This window comes from Mesoplodon densirostris, chromosome 19 (assembly GCF_025265405.1).
Source record: "Mesoplodon densirostris isolate mMesDen1 chromosome 19, mMesDen1 primary haplotype, whole genome shotgun sequence".
Classification (NCBI taxonomy): domain Eukaryota; kingdom Metazoa; phylum Chordata; class Mammalia; order Artiodactyla; family Ziphiidae; genus Mesoplodon; species Mesoplodon densirostris.
In genome coordinates this window covers 29032260-29049802 of record NC_082679.1, presented here as the reverse complement: position 1 = coordinate 29049802, position 17543 = coordinate 29032260, and the positions used below count along the sequence as shown (strand labels likewise).

Here is a 17543-nt window from a genome sequence, read left to right as displayed (position 1 = left end):
ACAAATGCTACAAATCAAAACTTAAAAGAAAATCAGATAGCTGGTTGTTAAACTTTTACCCACACACCACTGGTTGGGAGTCACTGATCTAGGCTGAGTTGAACTGGGCTTGGATGCAGGTCAGTGAGGACAGGCCTGTTCCAGGTGTGTCTCATTCTCTTCTCATGGTGATGGCCGAGGAGCAAGAGGGTACGCTCCTACAGCCTAGCTTGGAATTGGCCCACCGTCATGTCCACCCACATTCCACTGGCCAAAGCAGCTCATGTGGCCAAGCTCACCATCAATGGGATGGGGCAATATATGCCATCTCTAGTGGAAGGAACTACAAAGTCACGTGATACAGGATGTGGCTGTGGGGCAGATGAAGCAGTGGAAACAAGGATGCATCCTGGGAAAGGGACGTCCAGGGGCTGAGAGCCTGGACCTTCTCTCCTCAAGGGGAAGCCTGTTCCTCTCAGTTTGGCTCCTTGGCCCCGAGGCTCCAGTCAGGTGCCAGTGCAGGGGAGGAACAGGCTGCCAGAGGAAGGCTCTAGCTCTCCTCCCCTCCCTGGCTTTCCGCCACAACTCAGCCACCAAGGTGATCTTTGTTGCTCTTTCACTGGATGAGTATGGTCTGTGTTGGCTCAGGGTCTGCATTTGCCTGACTCTCAGAAAATTTGGAAAAGAAGAGACTGTATTTTGAAAACTCACATCCCTGATTTAAAGGAATCAGGCCACATTGGCAGGATATTTATTTTATTCTTCCCTGTTTCTCAATTGCCTCATCTGTAAAATGGGGACAATAAACTTACCTACTTCATAGGGTGGTTGTGAGGATGAAAAGTTTATATAAGTAAAACTTTTAGCATTGTATCTGGCAAATAGGAAGTGCCCATTAATTTTTTTAAATTAACACTTCATTTTTTAGAGGAGTTTTAGGTACACATCAAAATTGGGGGGAAGGAACAGGGATTTCCCATTTATCCCCTGTCCCCACACATGCAAGTCCTCCCCTCATCACCATTGATAAGCCTACACTGACACATCATAATCACCCAAAGTCCACAGTTTAAATTTAGGTTCACTCTTGGTGTTGTACATTCTATGGGTTTGGGCAAATGTATGATGACATGTATTCATCATTATAGTATCATACAAAGTATTTTCACTGCTCTAAAAATCCTCTGTGCTTCACCTGTTTATCTCTCCCTCCTCCCTAATCCCTGGTAACCACGGATTTTTTACTGTCTCCACAGTTTTGCCTTCTCCAGAATGTCATATATTTGGAATCATACAGTATGTAGCCTTTTCAGACTGGCTTCTTTCACTTAGCAATATGCTTTTCTTTTAAACTTTTTATTTTATATTGGAGTATAGTTGATTAACAATGTTGTGTTAGTTTTAGGTGTACAGCAAACTGATTCAGTTATACATATACATGTATCTATTCTTTTTCAAATTCTTTTCCCATTTAGGTTGTTACATAATATTGGGCAGAGTTTCCTGTGCTATACAGCAGGTCCTTGTTGGTTATCCATTTTATTTATTTATTTTTATTGGAGTATAATTGCTTTACAATGTTGTGTTAGTTTCTGCTGTACAGTGCAGTGAATCAGTTATATGTATACATATATCCCTTCCCTCTTGGACCTCCCTTCCCCCACCCCATCCCGCCCATCTAGAACATCACAGAGTACCAAGCTGAGCTGCCTATGCTATACAGCAGGTTCCCACTAGCTATCTATTTTACACGTGGTAGTGTATTTATGTCAAACCTAATCTCCCAATTCATTCCACCCTCCCCTTCCCCACCGTGTCCACACATCCGTTCTCTACGTCTGCCTTTCTATTCCTGCCCTGCAAATAGGCTCCTCTGTACCATTTTTCTACATTCCACATATATGCATTAATATACGATACTTGTTTTCCTCCTTCTGACTTACTTCACTCTGTATGACAGTCTCTAGGTCCATCCACATCTCTACAAATGACCCAATTTCATTTCTTTTTGTGGCTGAGTAATATTCCATTGTATATATGTTCCACATCTTCTTTATCCACTCCTCTGTGGATGGACATTTAGGTTGTTTCCATGTCCTGGCTATTGTAAATAGTGCTGCAATGAACTTTGGGATACATGTGTCTTTTTGAATTATGGTTTTCTCAGGGTATATGCCCAGTAGTGATATTGCTGCATCGAATGGTAGTTCTAGTTTTAGTTTTTTAAGGAACCTCCATACAGTTCTCCACAGTGGCTGTATCAATTTACATTCTCACCAACAGTGCAAGAGGGTTCCCTTTTCTCTGCACCCTCTCCAGCATTTACTCTTTGTAGATTGTAAAAGTTCTTCCATGTCTTTTCATGGATTGATGATTCTTTTTTTATCACTAAATTTATTTATTTATTTAAAAAATTATTTTATTTATTTTTTTGTACAACAGGTTCTTATTAGTCATCCATTTTATACACGTCAGTGTATACATGACAATCTCAATCTCCCAATTCATCACACCACAACCCACACACCCCGCCGCTTTCCCCCCTTGGTGTCCATATGTTTGTTCTCTACTTCTGTGTCTCAATTTCTGCCCTGCAAACCGGTATATCTGTACCATTTTCTAGGTTCCACATATATGTGTTAATATACGGTATTTGTTTTTCTCTTTCTGACTTAACTTCACTCCGTGTGACAGTCTCTAGATGCATCCACGTCTCTATAAGTGACCCACTTTCGTTACTTTTTATGGCTGAGTAATATTCCATTGTATATATGTACCACATCTTCTTTATCCTTTGGTCTGTCAATGGGCATTTAGATTGTTTCCATGACCTGGCTATTGTAAATAGCGCTTCAATGAACATTGGGGTGCATGTGTCTTTTTTTTTTTTTTTTCTGCTGTACGCGGGCCTCTCACTGTTGTGGCCTCCCCCATTGCGGAGCACAGGCTCCGGACGCACAGGCCCAGCGGCCATGGCTCACGGGCTCAGCCTCTCCGTGGCATGTGGGATCTTCCCAGACCGGGGCACGAACCCGTATCCCCTGCATCGGCAGGCGGACTCTCAACCACTGCGCCACCAGGGAAGCCCGCATGTGTCTTTTTGAATTATGGTTTTCTCTGGGTATATGCCTAGCAGTGGGATTGCTGGGTCATATGGTAACTCTATTTTTAGTTTTTTAAGGAACCTCCACATTGTTCTCCATAGTGGCTGTATCAATTTACATTCCCACCAACAGTGCAAGAGGATTCCCTTTTCTCCATACCCTCTCCAGCATTTGTTGTTTGTAGATTTTCTGATGATGTCCATGCTAACTGGTGTGAGGTGATACCTCATTGTAGTTTTGATTTGCATTTCTCTAATGATTAGTGATGTTGAGCAGCTTTTCATTTGCTTCTTGGCCATCTGTATGTCTTCTTTGGAGAAATGTCTATTTCGGTCTTCTCATTTTTGGATTGGGTTGTTTGTTTTTTTAATATTGAGCTGCATGAGCTGTTTAAATATTTTGGAGATTAATCCTTTGTCCGATGATTCATTTGCAAATATTTTCTCCCATTCTGAGGGTTGTCTTTTTGTCTTGTTTATGGTTTCCTTTGCTGTGCAAATCCTTTTAAGTTTCATTAGGTCCCATTTGTTTATTTTTGTTTTTATTTCCATTAATCTAGAAGGTGGATCAAAAAAGATCTTGCTGTGATTTATGTCAGAGTGTTCTTCTTATGTTTTCCTCTAAGAGTTTTATAGTGTCCGGTCTTACATTTAGGTCTCTAATCCATTTTGAGTTTATTTTTGTGTATGGTGTTAGGGAGTGTTCTAATTTCATTCTTCTACATGTAGCTGTCCAGTTTTCCCAGCACCAGTTATTGAAGAGACTCTCTTTTCTCCATCATATATCCTTGCCTCCTTTGTCATAGATTAGTTGACCATAGGTGCATGGATTTATCTCTGGGCTTTCTATCTTGTTCCATTGATCTATATTTCTGTTTTTGTGGCAGTAGCATATTGTCTTGACTACTGTAGCTTTGTAGTATAGTCTGAAGGCAGGGAGCCTGATTCCTCCAGCTCCAGTTTTTTTCCCTCAAGACTGCTTTGGCTATTTGGGGTCTTTTGTGTCTCCATACAAATTTTAAGATTTTTTTGCTCTAGTTCTGTATTAAAATGCCATTGGTAAGTTGATAGGGATTGCATTGAATCTGTAGATTGCTTTGGGTAGTATAGTCATTTTCATAATATTGATTCTTCTAATCCAAGAACATCTCTCCATCTGTCAGTATTATCTTTAATTTCTTTCATCAGTGTCTTATAGTTTTCTGCATACAGGTCTTTTGTCTCCCTCGGTAGGTTTATTCCTAGGTATTCTATTCTTTTTGTTGCAATGGTAAATGGAAGTGTTTCCTTAATTTCTCTTTCAGATTTTTCATCATTAGTGTATAAGAATGCAAGAGATTTCTGTGCATTAATTTTCTATCTGGCAACTTTACAAAATTTACTGATTACCTCTAGTAGTTTCCTGGTAGTATCTTTAGGATTCTCTATGTAGAGTATCATGTCATCTGCAAACAGTGACAGTTTTACTTCTTTTTTTCCAATCTGTAGTCCTTTTTTTGTGCGTGTGTGGTATGCGGGCCTCTCACTGTTGTGGCCTCTCCCATTGCAGAGCACAGGCTCCGGACTCACAGCTCAGCAGCCATGGCTCATGGGCCCAGCCGCTCCACAGCATGTGGGATCTTCCCAGACCAGGGCACGAACCCATGTCCCCTGCATCAGCAGGCGGACTCTCAACCACTGCGCCACCAGGGAAGCCCTGTAGTCATTTTATTTCTTTTTCTTCTCTGATTGCTGTGCCCAGGACTTCCAAAACTATGTAGAATAATAGTGGTGAGAGTGGACATCCTTGTCTTGTTCCTGATCTTAGAGGAAATGCTTTCAGTTTTTCACTATTGAGAATGATGTTTGCTGTGGGTTTGTCTCATATGGCCTTTATTATGTTGAAGTAGGTTCCCTCTATGCCCACTTTCTGGAGAGTTTTTATCATAAATCGGTGTTGAATATTGTCAAAAGCTATTTCTGCATCTATTGAGATGATCATATGGTTTTTATTCTTCAATTTGTTAATATGGTGTATCACACTGATTGATTTGCATATATTGAAGAATCCTTGCATCCCTGGGATAAATCCCACCTGATCATGGTATATGATCCTTTTAATGTGTTGTTGGATTCTGTTTGCTAGTATTTTGATGAGGATTTTTGCATCTATATTCATCACTGATATTGGTCTGTAATTTTCTATTTTTGCAGTATCTTTGTCTGGTTTTGGTATCAGGGTGATTGTGGCCTCATAGAATAAGTTTGGGAGTGTTCCTTCCACTGTAATTTTTTGGAAGAGTTTGAGAAGGATGGGTGTTAGCTCTTCTCTAAATGTTTGATAGAATTCACCTGTGAAGCCATCTGGTCCTGGACTTTTGTTTGTTGGAAGATTTTTAATCACAGTTTCAATTTCATTACTTGTGATTGGTCTGTTCATATTTTCTATTGCTTCCTGGTTCAGTCTTGGAAGGTTATACCTTTCTAAGAATTTTTCCATTTCTTCCAGGTTATCCATTTTATTGGCATAGAGTTGCTTGTAGTAGTCTCTTAAGATGCTTTGTATTTTGGCGGTGTCTGTTGTAACTTCTCCTTTTTCATTTCTAATTTTATTGATTTGAGTCCCCTCCCTCTTTTTCTTGATGAGTCTGGCTAATGGTTTATCAATTTTGTTTATCTTCTCAAAGAACCAGCTTTTAGCTTTATTGATCTTTGCTATTGTTTTCTTTGTTTGTATTTCATTTATTTCTGCTCTGATCTTTATGATTTCTTTCCTTCTGCTAACTTTGGGTTTTGTTTGTTCTTTCTCTAGTTTAGGTGTAACATTTAGGTGTAACATTAGATTGTTTATTTGAGATATTTCTTGTTTCTTGAGGTAGGCTTGTATAGCTACAAACTTCCCTCTTAGAACTGCTTTTGCTGCATCCCATAGGTTTGGATCATCGTGTTTTCACTGTCATTTTTCTCTAGGTATTTTTTATTTCCTCTTTGATTTCTTCAGTGATCTCTTCGTTATTTAGTAACGTATTGTTTAGCCTCCATGTGTTTGTGTTTTTCACATTCTTTTCCCCTTTAATTCATTTCTTATCTCATAGCGTTGTGGTCAGAAAAGATGCTTGATATGATTTCAATTTTCCTAAATTTACTGAGGCTTGATTTGTGACCCAAGATGTGATCTATCCTGGTTAATGTTCTGTGTACACTTGAGAAGAAAGTGTAATCTGCTGTTTTTGGATGGAATGTCCTATAACTATCAAATAAATCTATGACATTTAAAGCTTGTGTTTCCTATTAATTTTCTGTTTGGATGATCTGTCCATTGGTGTAAATGAGGTGTTAAAGTCTCCCACTATTATTGTGTTACTGTCGATTTCCTCTTTTAGAGCTCTTAGCAGTTGCCTTATATATTGAGGTGCTCCTGTGTTGAGTGCATATATATTTATAATTGTTATATCTTCTTCTTGGATTGATCCCTTGATCATTATGTAGTGTCCTTCCTTGTGTCTTGTAACATTCTTTATTTTAAAGTCTATTTTATCTGATATGAGTATTGCTACTGCAGCTTTCTTTTGATTTCCATTTGCATGGAATATCTTTTTCCATTCCCTTACTTTCAGTCTGTATGTGTCCCTAGGTCTGAAGTGGGTCTCTTGTAGACAGCATATATATGGGTGTTGTTTTTGTATCCATTCAGAGAGCCTGTGTCTTTTGGTTGGAACATTTAATCCATTCACGTTTAAGGTAATTATTGATATGTATGTTCCTATTACCATTTTCCTGATTGTTTTGGGTTTGGTTTTGTAGGTCCTTTTCTTCTCTTGTGTTTCCCACTTAGACAAGCTCCTTTAGCATTTGTTGTTGAGCTGGTTTGGTGGTGCTGAATTCTCTTAACTTTTGCTTGTCTGTAAATCTTTTGATTTCTCCATCAAATCTGAATGCGGTCCTTGCTGGGTAGAGTAATCTTGGTTGTAGGTTCTTCCCTTTCATCACTTTAAGTATATCACGTCACTCCCTTCTGGCTTGTAGAGTTTCTGCTGAGAAATCACCTGTTAACCTTATGGCAGTTCCCTTGTATGTTATTTATTGTTTTTCCCTTGCTGCTTTCAATAATTTTTCTTTGTCTTTAATTTTTGCCAATTTGATTACTATGTGTCTTGGTGTGTTTCTCCTTGGGTTTATCCTGTATGGGACTCTCTGAGCTTCCTGGTCTTGGGTGGCTATTTCCTTTCCCATGTTAGGGAAGTTTTTGAGTATAATCTCTTCAAATGTTTTCTAGGGTCCTTTCTCTCTCTCTTCTCATTCTGGGACCCCTATAATGTGATTTTTGTTGCATTTAATGTTGTTCCAGATGTCTCAGGCTATCTTCATTTCTTTTCATTCTTTTTCCTTTATTCTCTTCTGCAGCAGTGAATTCCACCATTCTGTCTTCCAGGTCCCTTATCCGTTCTTCTGCCTCAGTTATTCTGCTATTGATTCCTTCTAGTGTAGTTTTCATTTCAGTCATTGTATGGTTCATCTCTGTTTGTTTGTTCTTTAATTCTTCTAGATCTTTATTAAACATTTCTTGCATCTTCTCAATCTCTGCCTCCATTGTTTTTCCGAGGTCCTGCATCGTCTTCACTATCATTATTCTGAATTCTTTTTCTGGAAGATTGCCTATCTCCAATTCATTTAGTTGTTTTTCTGGGGTTTTATCTTGTTCCTTCATCTGGTACATAGCCCTCTGCCTCTTCATCTTGTCTATCTTTCTGTGAATCTCTTTTTTATTTTTTTTAAGTGTTGAATACTATTCCATTGTCTAGATGTACCATACTTTATATTATCCATTCTCCAACTGAAGGACATCTTTTTTGCTGCCCATTAAATTTCAGATAGAGGTTTTCTTCTTTTTCAAGACTGATTCTAAAAACCAACTTTCTCCAACACCTTCCCCATACAGCCATCAATTCTCTTCCTAGCCTTCCTTAAACTTCATGTCCAGAATACTTTTTCTAGTTCTTTTTCTTTTTGTAATTGTATAAAATACACATAACATAAAATTTACCATGTTAGCAATTTTCAAGATTACAGTAGTCTTTAAATATGTTCATATTGTTGTGCAACCAATCTCCAGAGCTTTTTTTACCTTGCAATACTGAAACTCTGTACCCAGTAAACAACTACCCCTCATTTTCCTCCTGCCTTCAGCCCCTGGAAACCAGCAGCCTACCTTCTGTCTCTGAAATGACTACACTGGGAACCTCATATAAGTGGAATCATACAGTATTTGCCTTTTTGTGACTGGCTTATTTCACTTATTGTAATGTCTTCAAAGTTCATCCATATTACAACATATGTCAGAATTTCCTTTCTTTTTAAGGCTGAATAATATCCTATTGTATGTATATACCACATTTTTTTATCCATTCATCTGCTGATGGACAGTTGGGTTGCTTCTACCTTTTGGCTATTCTGAATAATGCTGCTATGAACATGGGTGTATAAATATCTCTTCAAGACTCTGCTTTTAATTCTTTTGGATATATACCCAGAAGTAAGATTCCTACATCATATGGTAGTTCTTTAAAAATTTTTTTGAAGAACTGCCATACTGTTTTCCATAGCAGCTGTTCCCTTTTACATTCCTACTGACAAGGTTCTAATTTCTTCACATCCTAGCCAACATTTGCAATTTTCTATTTTTTTCTGATGGTGTGAGGTAATATCTCATTGTGGTTTTGATTTGCATTTCCCTGATGATCAGTGATGTTGAGCATTTTGCCTCTTTCTATAACTCCTATCGTCTTCCCTTTAACCATGATGCACAATAGAGCAGTCCTCCCCACACAGCTTCTACACAGGTTGTTTGTGCTCATCCATGTGACTGCAGGCCAGTCACATAAGATATATTGATCTTCCCTTTTTTGATTAAGATATATTGATCTTCCCTCTTTTCAGATTGTAAATACCTGGAGGAGGAGGAGGACTGTGGTTTTCTTATTCTCCACAGTGACTTAGGAAAGTCTGCATTTAGGGCCTGGGTGTGTGATGATTTCCCAGTAAACCACGCGTGGTGGGATATGATGTCCAGAAAACATGGCTGACAGCAAGGTTTGGGGAGTGTTTAGCGCCCCCCCCCAGGAATTAGCCGGGCACCCACATCTCTCAGGGCTCACTCCCATTGTCCTCTGCACCCCTCCTCCCCAGGTACAAGCCTCGGGAGAAGCTGAAGGTGAACTTTGGCACTCCAGAGTTCCTGGCCCCGGAAGTTGTCAATTACGAGTTTGTCTCGTTCCCAACGGACATGTGGAGTGTGGGAGTCATCACCTACATGCTGTGAGTACCCAGGGGCCTGACGCCCCACTGGGAATGGGGGCCAGTTGTCTTAGTTTGGGTATCCTTAGAAGCAGCAAAAATTTGAGGGCAAGGAGTTTATTGGGGAGGCATCCCTAAGAAAAGCCAACAGAGAAGTGGGGAAGTGAAATGGGGAAGGAAGGCAGCCAGTAAAGTGTGTGTTGTGGAGTCAGTAACCACTGCGGGCACCTGGAGTTTAATCCTGCAGGGAACTGGGGCCCACTGTGGGACACCCACTCAGAGCTAGGCCAGCTAGTGGGGTAGTGAGTTGCGGTATTAATACACCGACTCTAATCAGTTGTTGCTAGTGGGATGGTCCCAGAGTTATTAATTCCCCGAAACTTCTGGGTGGATAAATCAGCTTCCACTGGAGAGAAAGCCCTCTGGCAAAGAAATGCAGGAGCTGTGGTGCAAGTGGGGCTGGAGTGCACTGAAGCGGTAAGGAGAGGGGAGGGCAGGGCAGGGCACAGCTCCTGCATCTTCTAACTTTGTCCCTCTGCTCTGCACTCCCTGTTTTCTGTGGGCTGAAGAAGAAGAGTTAGGATGGGCTGAGAGGAGATCTGTGCACAGACTAAATGTCCTCCTCTCTCTCCAACTGTGGACATTCCTCAGCTATTTCCTCAGAGGCTCAACAAAATCAAGCTTTGCTCCCAGTCTTATTATTACAGTTTAACTGTTTCCCCACACTTTGTGTGTGTGCTACACCAGGTTGGGGAATATTGTGGCCCAAGGCCAGCCAGTGAAGTTGTCTCATCTCTCTGCCCTCCTCTAGAGGAGCCTAATAAAGCCAGTTCTCCTTTGGCCCTGAGGCCTGGGTAGTCTCAGAGACATGCCAAGCTATCTTAATGTTCAGTCAAATGTACCTGATAAATGGGCATATTGGGTTGGACCCCAATTTACTCTTTACTTCAGGGTAAGGGGGAATGTGGTGAGCATGATAGGGGACTTATTCCACCACTCTCCCTGCTGTCAATTTTTCAGTGCTTCCACTTCCTTTATTGAGCGCACTGGACTTCTCCTGTGGAGAGGCAATGGGGGTGCTTTTCTTTTGAACCCTCTTGGTTCTGGTTAGTTCTGCTTGACCTTGTAAGAGGCTTCTCTATCTTGTCGGTGTGTGTTGGTATAGCTTCCACATACTGACAGTCCTTTCTCTCCTCTGTAGGCTCAGTGGTTTGTCCCCATTTCTAGGGGAAACAGATGCAGAGACCATGAATTTCATTGTGAACTGTAGCTGGAATTTTGATGCTGACACCTTTGAAGGGCTGTCAGAGGAGGCCAAGGACTTTGTCTCCCGGTTGCTGATCAAAGAGAAGAGGTACCCTTTATTGCTTGTCACCCATGATCCATCCTGATGGTGACCATCCATTTGAGTGCTGTGGAAATCAGGCTGGTGCTGGGCAGGGCTGCTGAAGCGAATGGTCCTTTCTCCCTGTAGACCGATTCTGTCCAGGATTTCTTAGTCTGCTACTTCTTTGGGGGAAAAAAAGAAAAGGTAGCAGGGAAAGGGACAAAGGAAGTCAGTTAAGAAACAAGCAACTAGGAGCATAAAATCGAGACAAGAGTTTTAGAAAGGACCATATTTACAAATTAGGCCTATTTCCAAGTTATTGCTTTTCATAGGCTAATGTTGAAAAAAAGTTGAGATATGCAGTTGTTATTCCCCAGAATAAAAGACAGAAAACCTTATTTCTTGGTGATGAAGACCTACTTCGTTTTCAGTAGCTATATCAAGGTTATGGGTTGGGACACTGAGTTTTCCGATACTCAGACATATGGAAATAACTACAAGTGATGGGGCCCAAGATCTGGGCTCTGAGACAGCTCTCGTTCCCTGGCCTTGACTGTTTTGTTTCTTCCTTATTGTGAAAAGTTATGTGAGAAGAAATATATTTCTAATTCAGATGAACAAGTTGACATTATTCTCTGTGAAGAAAGATGAGCTTCTTTCGAGGCTCATGCTCTTTACTTCTTAAGAGCAATTCCAGGCACAGCTGGCCCTCCTACTGTCCTGCCTTGATTCCCCAGCTCTCTCTGGGAGGTGGTGATTAATCACTAGGACACATCTCCTCAATAGAGGGCAGGGAACATTTTGCTAACGACAGTCTTGCACTTTTAAGGATGGGAATTTTAGGTAGTAGGAGGTCTTTTTTTAGTACGTGGCATGAATCTGCTTATATGATTAATCTGTTCCACTGACTCAGCTTCCTACCAATTAAACAGATTTTGGATAGCCAGAAAAATGGAACCCCAACTAAAAATCTCACCTGCTGTTTGATTTCACAGCTGCAGAATGAGTGCCACACAGTGCCTGAAACATGAGTGGTTGAATAACTTGCCTGCCAAAGCTTCTAAATCAAAAGTTCGTCTCAAATCCCAACTATTGCTGCAGAAATACATGGCTCAGAGGAAATGGAAGGTATCTGTTTTTCATTTAGTAAAAGCAGCATTTGTTTTCTTAAAATGTCCTTTGAAAGAAGTGTACTAAGTTTTTACTTACGTTTTGCTTCTAAATAAATTATTTAGGGGGAAAAAAGTTTCATGTCAAAAACCTGTTACCTTGATTAAAAAATGCCACAGACTAAAAGTGACTGGCATAAAAATAGCATTTAATTCATACTATGTGAACACCTGAAGTGACAGAATGAAGTTTGAGCATGTGTTCTCAATGAACATCGCAGTGCAGTGCTCAGAACTAACTGCCTGTACCTTGAGGATGATTCCTCCACATTTTAGAAAAAGGGCCTAAGAAAGCCCTATTAGGCTTTAAAAGCTTTATAATTTTGTTTACAACAGAACTCTTTGGAACCATGGACATAGAATGTATCTTAAAAACAATTGTCCTCCAGGGAAGTGACTTTCCAACATTTTGATATTGGCTTAGATCTTCAATAAAAAACAAACCAAAATGCTTTACCCAGAGAGCCAGTATACAAGTACACGTATACTCGCACACATGTGAAACAAAAATACTGTGACATTTGCTCCACAGAGTGTGATGCACTCTGATATTTTCTATTCTATGATATTTAGTTTCATTTAAAAAAAGTTGTTAGTCATGCCCCACCAATTTGATTTCATGACCCACTGGTGGGTTGTGAGTTACAATTTGAAAAATACCATTCTAGGGTGCTCCATTTTTCACATGAAAAGGGTAGGATAACATATTTTCTCACTTCAAACTTGCTCTAAACATGCCCCTGAAAGTCATGTGACTGTTTTTCTATAATTTTGCTAGAATCTTCTTTTCCCCTTTAGTTATCAATTTTAAACAAACCCAAGTGGCTAAACTTAAGCAAGTCCTTTTATTGTTTCTTCTTAAAGTAATTGATCTAAAAATATGCCATTTTCCCTCCCTTTTTTCTCTCCTTACCTTAAGAAACACTTCTACGTGGTGACTGCTGCCAACAGGTTAAGGAAATTTCCACCTTGTCCCTAATCCTCAACTCTGCTGCTCCCATGGGCCCAGAAATTACTGAGACTGGTGGTGAAGTCATGACTGAAGATTTTTAATAATCTGGCCTTCTACTTATTTTGTAAAAAAAGGTTATGGCTGTTGCCTTCCTTGTGGATGAAAAGTGGCTGTAGAGAGACTGACCTAAGAACTTTTTTCTGCCTTATAAGATCAGTTGAAATGCTGTGATTACTTTTCAAGTGTACCTACTTTTGGTGATAAGTGTAGGCATGCTTTAGGTAGGTAGGAAAGCTTCTACTTTGCATATGTCAAATTTAAAGTCTAAGCTTACTCTGATTAAAGAACCCAGTAGACTATCACGCAGGGCATGTTAGTCAGTGTTACCTCCTCCAGTGCAAAGAATTCCTAGCTTTTTGACTTGCTCAAGTGTGAGCTAACATTTTGTACTACATTTGTTGCTCTAGTGTGAAGCAATGTGGATTTAGGGCAGAGATCCTCAAACTTGTTTTAGCTTGTGCTCCCTTTGGAGAAACAAAACATGCATCCTTTAATATTCTTTGAAATTTCAAAATGTACTGACTGTCATGGTTATATCAGAGCAATGATAGTTCTGAATATGCTTTTAAAATCTGTACATACCTCTACCCTCTCCTAATTCTGCCCTGTCCTGACATTGGCAGTCTCCCTCCTGATCTCTCTTCCACAGTTATGAATCTATGGTCTAGTAAGTCTGGGAACTGGTATGTAATATGTGAAAGAGAGATAAGAATGTAATGATGTTCAGCTTTTCTGAGAGAAACACAGAAATGATGCATCAAGAGAAAACAAATGAAAACTGCTCTCCTACTGTTTTATCAGGTATATACCCATCACTTAACTAACTTCAAGAAATGATTAACAAGGAGTACTTTATTATTCAAAAGGAAACAATCCTTTAAATTTCCTTAGTTGTAAGGAAGTTTTTGTGCTATTCTCATGACCTTCTTGGGTCAGAAGTTTTTAGTTACTTTTAATTTTTAATTAGCCATGCAACAGTTTCACTGCCTTTCAGGACTTTTGTCCCATAATAAAGACTTTTTTTATTGTGGGGAGAGAGGCAGAAGATGGAGATATTAATCCTCCTGCTGCATTTCTTCGGTTATAACTTTCCCCTGGAACACTAACCCCTGTTGGGAAGCTAAGATTTTCAGTATCAGCACATCTAGGCCTGCTCCAAGCTTGTCGGCTTGTGGATGAATATCAGAAGAGATGGCTGCTGGAAACCTCCCTTTCATGGGCCAGTAACAGTGATTTGGTAAAATGCTTTATTTTTAAGGGTTCTGAAGGCAGCCTCCAGAAGGAGCTATAGAGGATATCTATAGTTCTATCTATAGTATGGTGATTCTTCCCTTCCTTGGGACTTCACATTCTTGGGGGAATGCTATGAATTTTCTCCCCAGAAAAATGTACAGTTAGTTATCCTGATCTAGAGTACCACTCCCTCATAGAAATATAATATGAGCCATATACATAATTTAAAATTTTCTGATAGCTTCTCTACAAAGACCCCGGTAAAATTAGTTTTAATAATTTATTTAACATATCAAAACCTATTGCAATATGTAATCAATATAAAAATTATTGATTCTTTTTCATACTAAGTCTCCAAAATCTGGTGTGTATTTTACACTTAAAATACATGCCAGTTCAGATTCTAGATTTTTATCAGACATACACTTTGTATTTAGATTTCATAAAATTTACTGTGGAAAAATATAGTCACATATTCAAGTTGTTCAAGCATCTTAAATATTTTCTAGTATTTTTACGTTTAATTAAAATGAAATAAAATTAGAAATACAGTTGTATTAGCCACATTTTAAGTGCTTAATAGCCACATATGGTTAGTGGCTTCTATATAAGACAGGGCAGATCCAGAGAAAATCCGATAGCTATCAAATTTTAATTTTTCCCCCTATATGCTGTTATTCTCTACCTAGAGAAACTTTTCAACAAAGTTCCTTTGAGGGATTTGTTTAGGCCAGGCCCACACAAGTGAGAGGTACTGCAGAAGTTAGCCTCCCTTATTTGAAAGGTGAGGGAGCTTTTATGAAACTTTAATTTTCTGGATATTTGTAGTTCTCTGCTGGTGTGTACTTGAAAATTTTTTAGATTGTAACTTTGCTAGTATTAACTATTTCAAACGGGACTTTTTAATTTGAATGAACAGTCATTGAAAACTTCTGGGAAATCAGTGATACTCCAATATAAAATAAAAATTAAATTTAAAAAAATGAAAGAAAACTGCTGGGCAGAGGAACTCTGAAAGGTAGTCAGGACCCACTTTTTTCACCTATCAGATTTGGTGAGGGTGTGGGGAAAATGGAATTTTTCACTTTTGATGAATATGTATCCAAATAAAAGTCATGCCCATACTTTCACCCGGCAATTCCATTTCTAGAAATTTATCCCTCAGCAATACTTGAACAAGTGGGCAGAGATGTATGCAAAGTGACCTTTACTATAGCAAAATGGCCCATATAGGTTGAAAACAACCTATATGTGCCTATCAGCAAGGGTTTCAATTTTGCCACATACATATGGGAGGTCACCTTGTAGCCAGTAAAGATAGATCTTGATGTACTGATTTTTATTATGAAAAAAATTATAGAACATATATATGGTATTATCCCATTTATGGAAAGACATGCTTATATGTGCATTAAAATTTTCTAGGTTATGCAAGAAAGTTAACAGTGTGGTGTAGAAAGTGGGTGATGGGGAGAGAGGGAATTCTACTTTTCACTTTATTACTTTCTAAACCATTTGAATTTTTTTAACAATGAGCATGTATTGCTTTTAAAATTAAAAATTAGCAACCCACTGTCAAGTGTGGACCTTGTCTTGACCCTGATTTGAGCAAATAAACGATAAAAATATATTTCAGAGACATCCAGGGAAATTTAATTCTAAATTGCATATTTGGGCTTCCTTGGTGGTGCAGTGGTTAAGAATCTGCCTGCCAATGCAGGGGACATGGGTTTGAGCCCTGGTCTGGGAAGATCCCACATGCCACGGAGCAGCTAAGCCCGTGCGCCACAACTACTAAAGTCCATATGCCTAGAGCCTGTGCTCCGCAACGAGAAGCCACCGCAATGAGAAGCCCACGCACTGCAATGACGAGTAGCCCCGGCTCGCCTCAACTAGAGAAAGACCGCACGCAGCAATGAAGACCCGATGCAGCCAAAAATTAAAAAAAAAATTTTTTTTTTAATTGCATATTTGATGATAGAATTTCTATTAATATTGTGACTGTGATAATGGTAATGTGGCTATAATGTGGGTTAAATGACTTCAGGAAAAAGGGAGATACAGTTAAGCAAGTGTGGCAAAATCTTAACTGTTGGGTTTGGGTAGTCAGTATGGGGTAGCATAATATTGTCCTCTAGTAAAGAGGTATATATTTGTTGTATACATTTGAAAACTTTCATTGTAAAACATTTTTTAATCAGTTAAATAAGCCAAGAGGAGCTGTTAAAGAAATGAACTTCCAAAAAGTCCTTACAACAGTACTGAAATATATGGACCCACTAAGTAGTAAGCTTCCATTGCTGGGGTATGAATGTGTTGGAAAATTGTGAAGGATTCCTGCCCTAGGAGGGCATTTGGACAAGATTGCTTTAAGGCAATTCCCCTACCCCACAACTAGTTTAAAAAATAACGAAGTACCTACTACATTCCAGATAATCAAAATATATTACCATCACCTGCTTTCAGGGCATAGAAGAAAAAGCCACAAACAGTACTTATATTTATTATCACGAAATCAACAGTGAAAAGGCAACCTTAAGAATGGGAGAAAATATTTGCAATAATTTTTTAATAGGTGGTTAATATTTACACTATATAAAGAACAACTCAACAACAGAAAACCTATTTTAAAAATGGGTGAAGGACTTGAACAGACATTTTCCCAAATAGCCAACAAGCACATGAAAAAGTGCTCACTAATCATTAGAGGAATGCAAATCAAAACCACAATGAGATACCACCTCACACCCATTTAGGATGGCTACTAACAAAAAAACCAGAAAATAAGTGTTGGCCAGGATGTGGAGAGATTGGAACCCTTGTGCACTGTTGGTGGGAATGTAATATGATGCAGTTATTATGGAAAACAGTATGGTGGTTCCTCAAAATTTAAAAACAGAATTATCAAATGTCACTTCCAGGTAAATGCCCAAAAGAATAGAAAGCAGGATCTCCAAGACACACGTAACTATACACATCTATAGCAGCACTATTTACAACAGCCAAGAGGTAAAAGCAACCTAAGTGTTCATTGACAGATGAATGGATAAAGTGTAGTATATCCACACAATGGAAAATTATTCAGACTTAAAAAGGAAAGAAATTCCGACACATGCCACAATATAGATGAACCTCAAGGACATTATGCTAAGTGAAAAAAAGTCAAAAAAAATACCATATGATTCCACTTAGATGAAGTATCTAGCTAGAATAGTTAAAATTCAGACAGAGGTAGAATGGTGGTTGCCAGAGGCTGGGGGAGGGAGGAATGGGAGTTGTTTAATGGGTTTCATGGGTAGAGTCAGCTTTGCGAGATGAAGAGTTCTGGAGATCACATAACAATGTGAATGTACTTAACACTAGTGAACTGTATTCTTTTTTTTTTTTTTTTTTTCTTTTTTGCGGTACGCGGGCCTCTCACTGTTGTGGCCTCTCCCGTTGCGGAGC

The 17543-nt window shown here is 39.2% G+C and overlaps 1 protein-coding gene across 2 annotated transcripts in view; it reads left to right on the top strand.

The window, feature by feature from the left end:
- The window catches only part of MYLK3 (myosin light chain kinase 3), a 58127-nt gene extending 45297 nt beyond the window's left edge, over positions 1–12830 (top strand). For both annotated transcript variants that reach the window (XM_060084026.1, XM_060084025.1), the window contains exons 10-13: positions 9248–9376; positions 10557–10709; positions 11678–11810; positions 12771–12830. In XM_060084026.1, the coding sequence (XP_059940009.1) occupies positions 9248–9376; positions 10557–10709; positions 11678–11810; positions 12771–12830 (475 nt within the window). The remainder of the gene's footprint in view (positions 1–9247; positions 9377–10556; positions 10710–11677; positions 11811–12770) is intronic.
- Positions 12831–17543: the final 4713 nt, after the last annotated feature.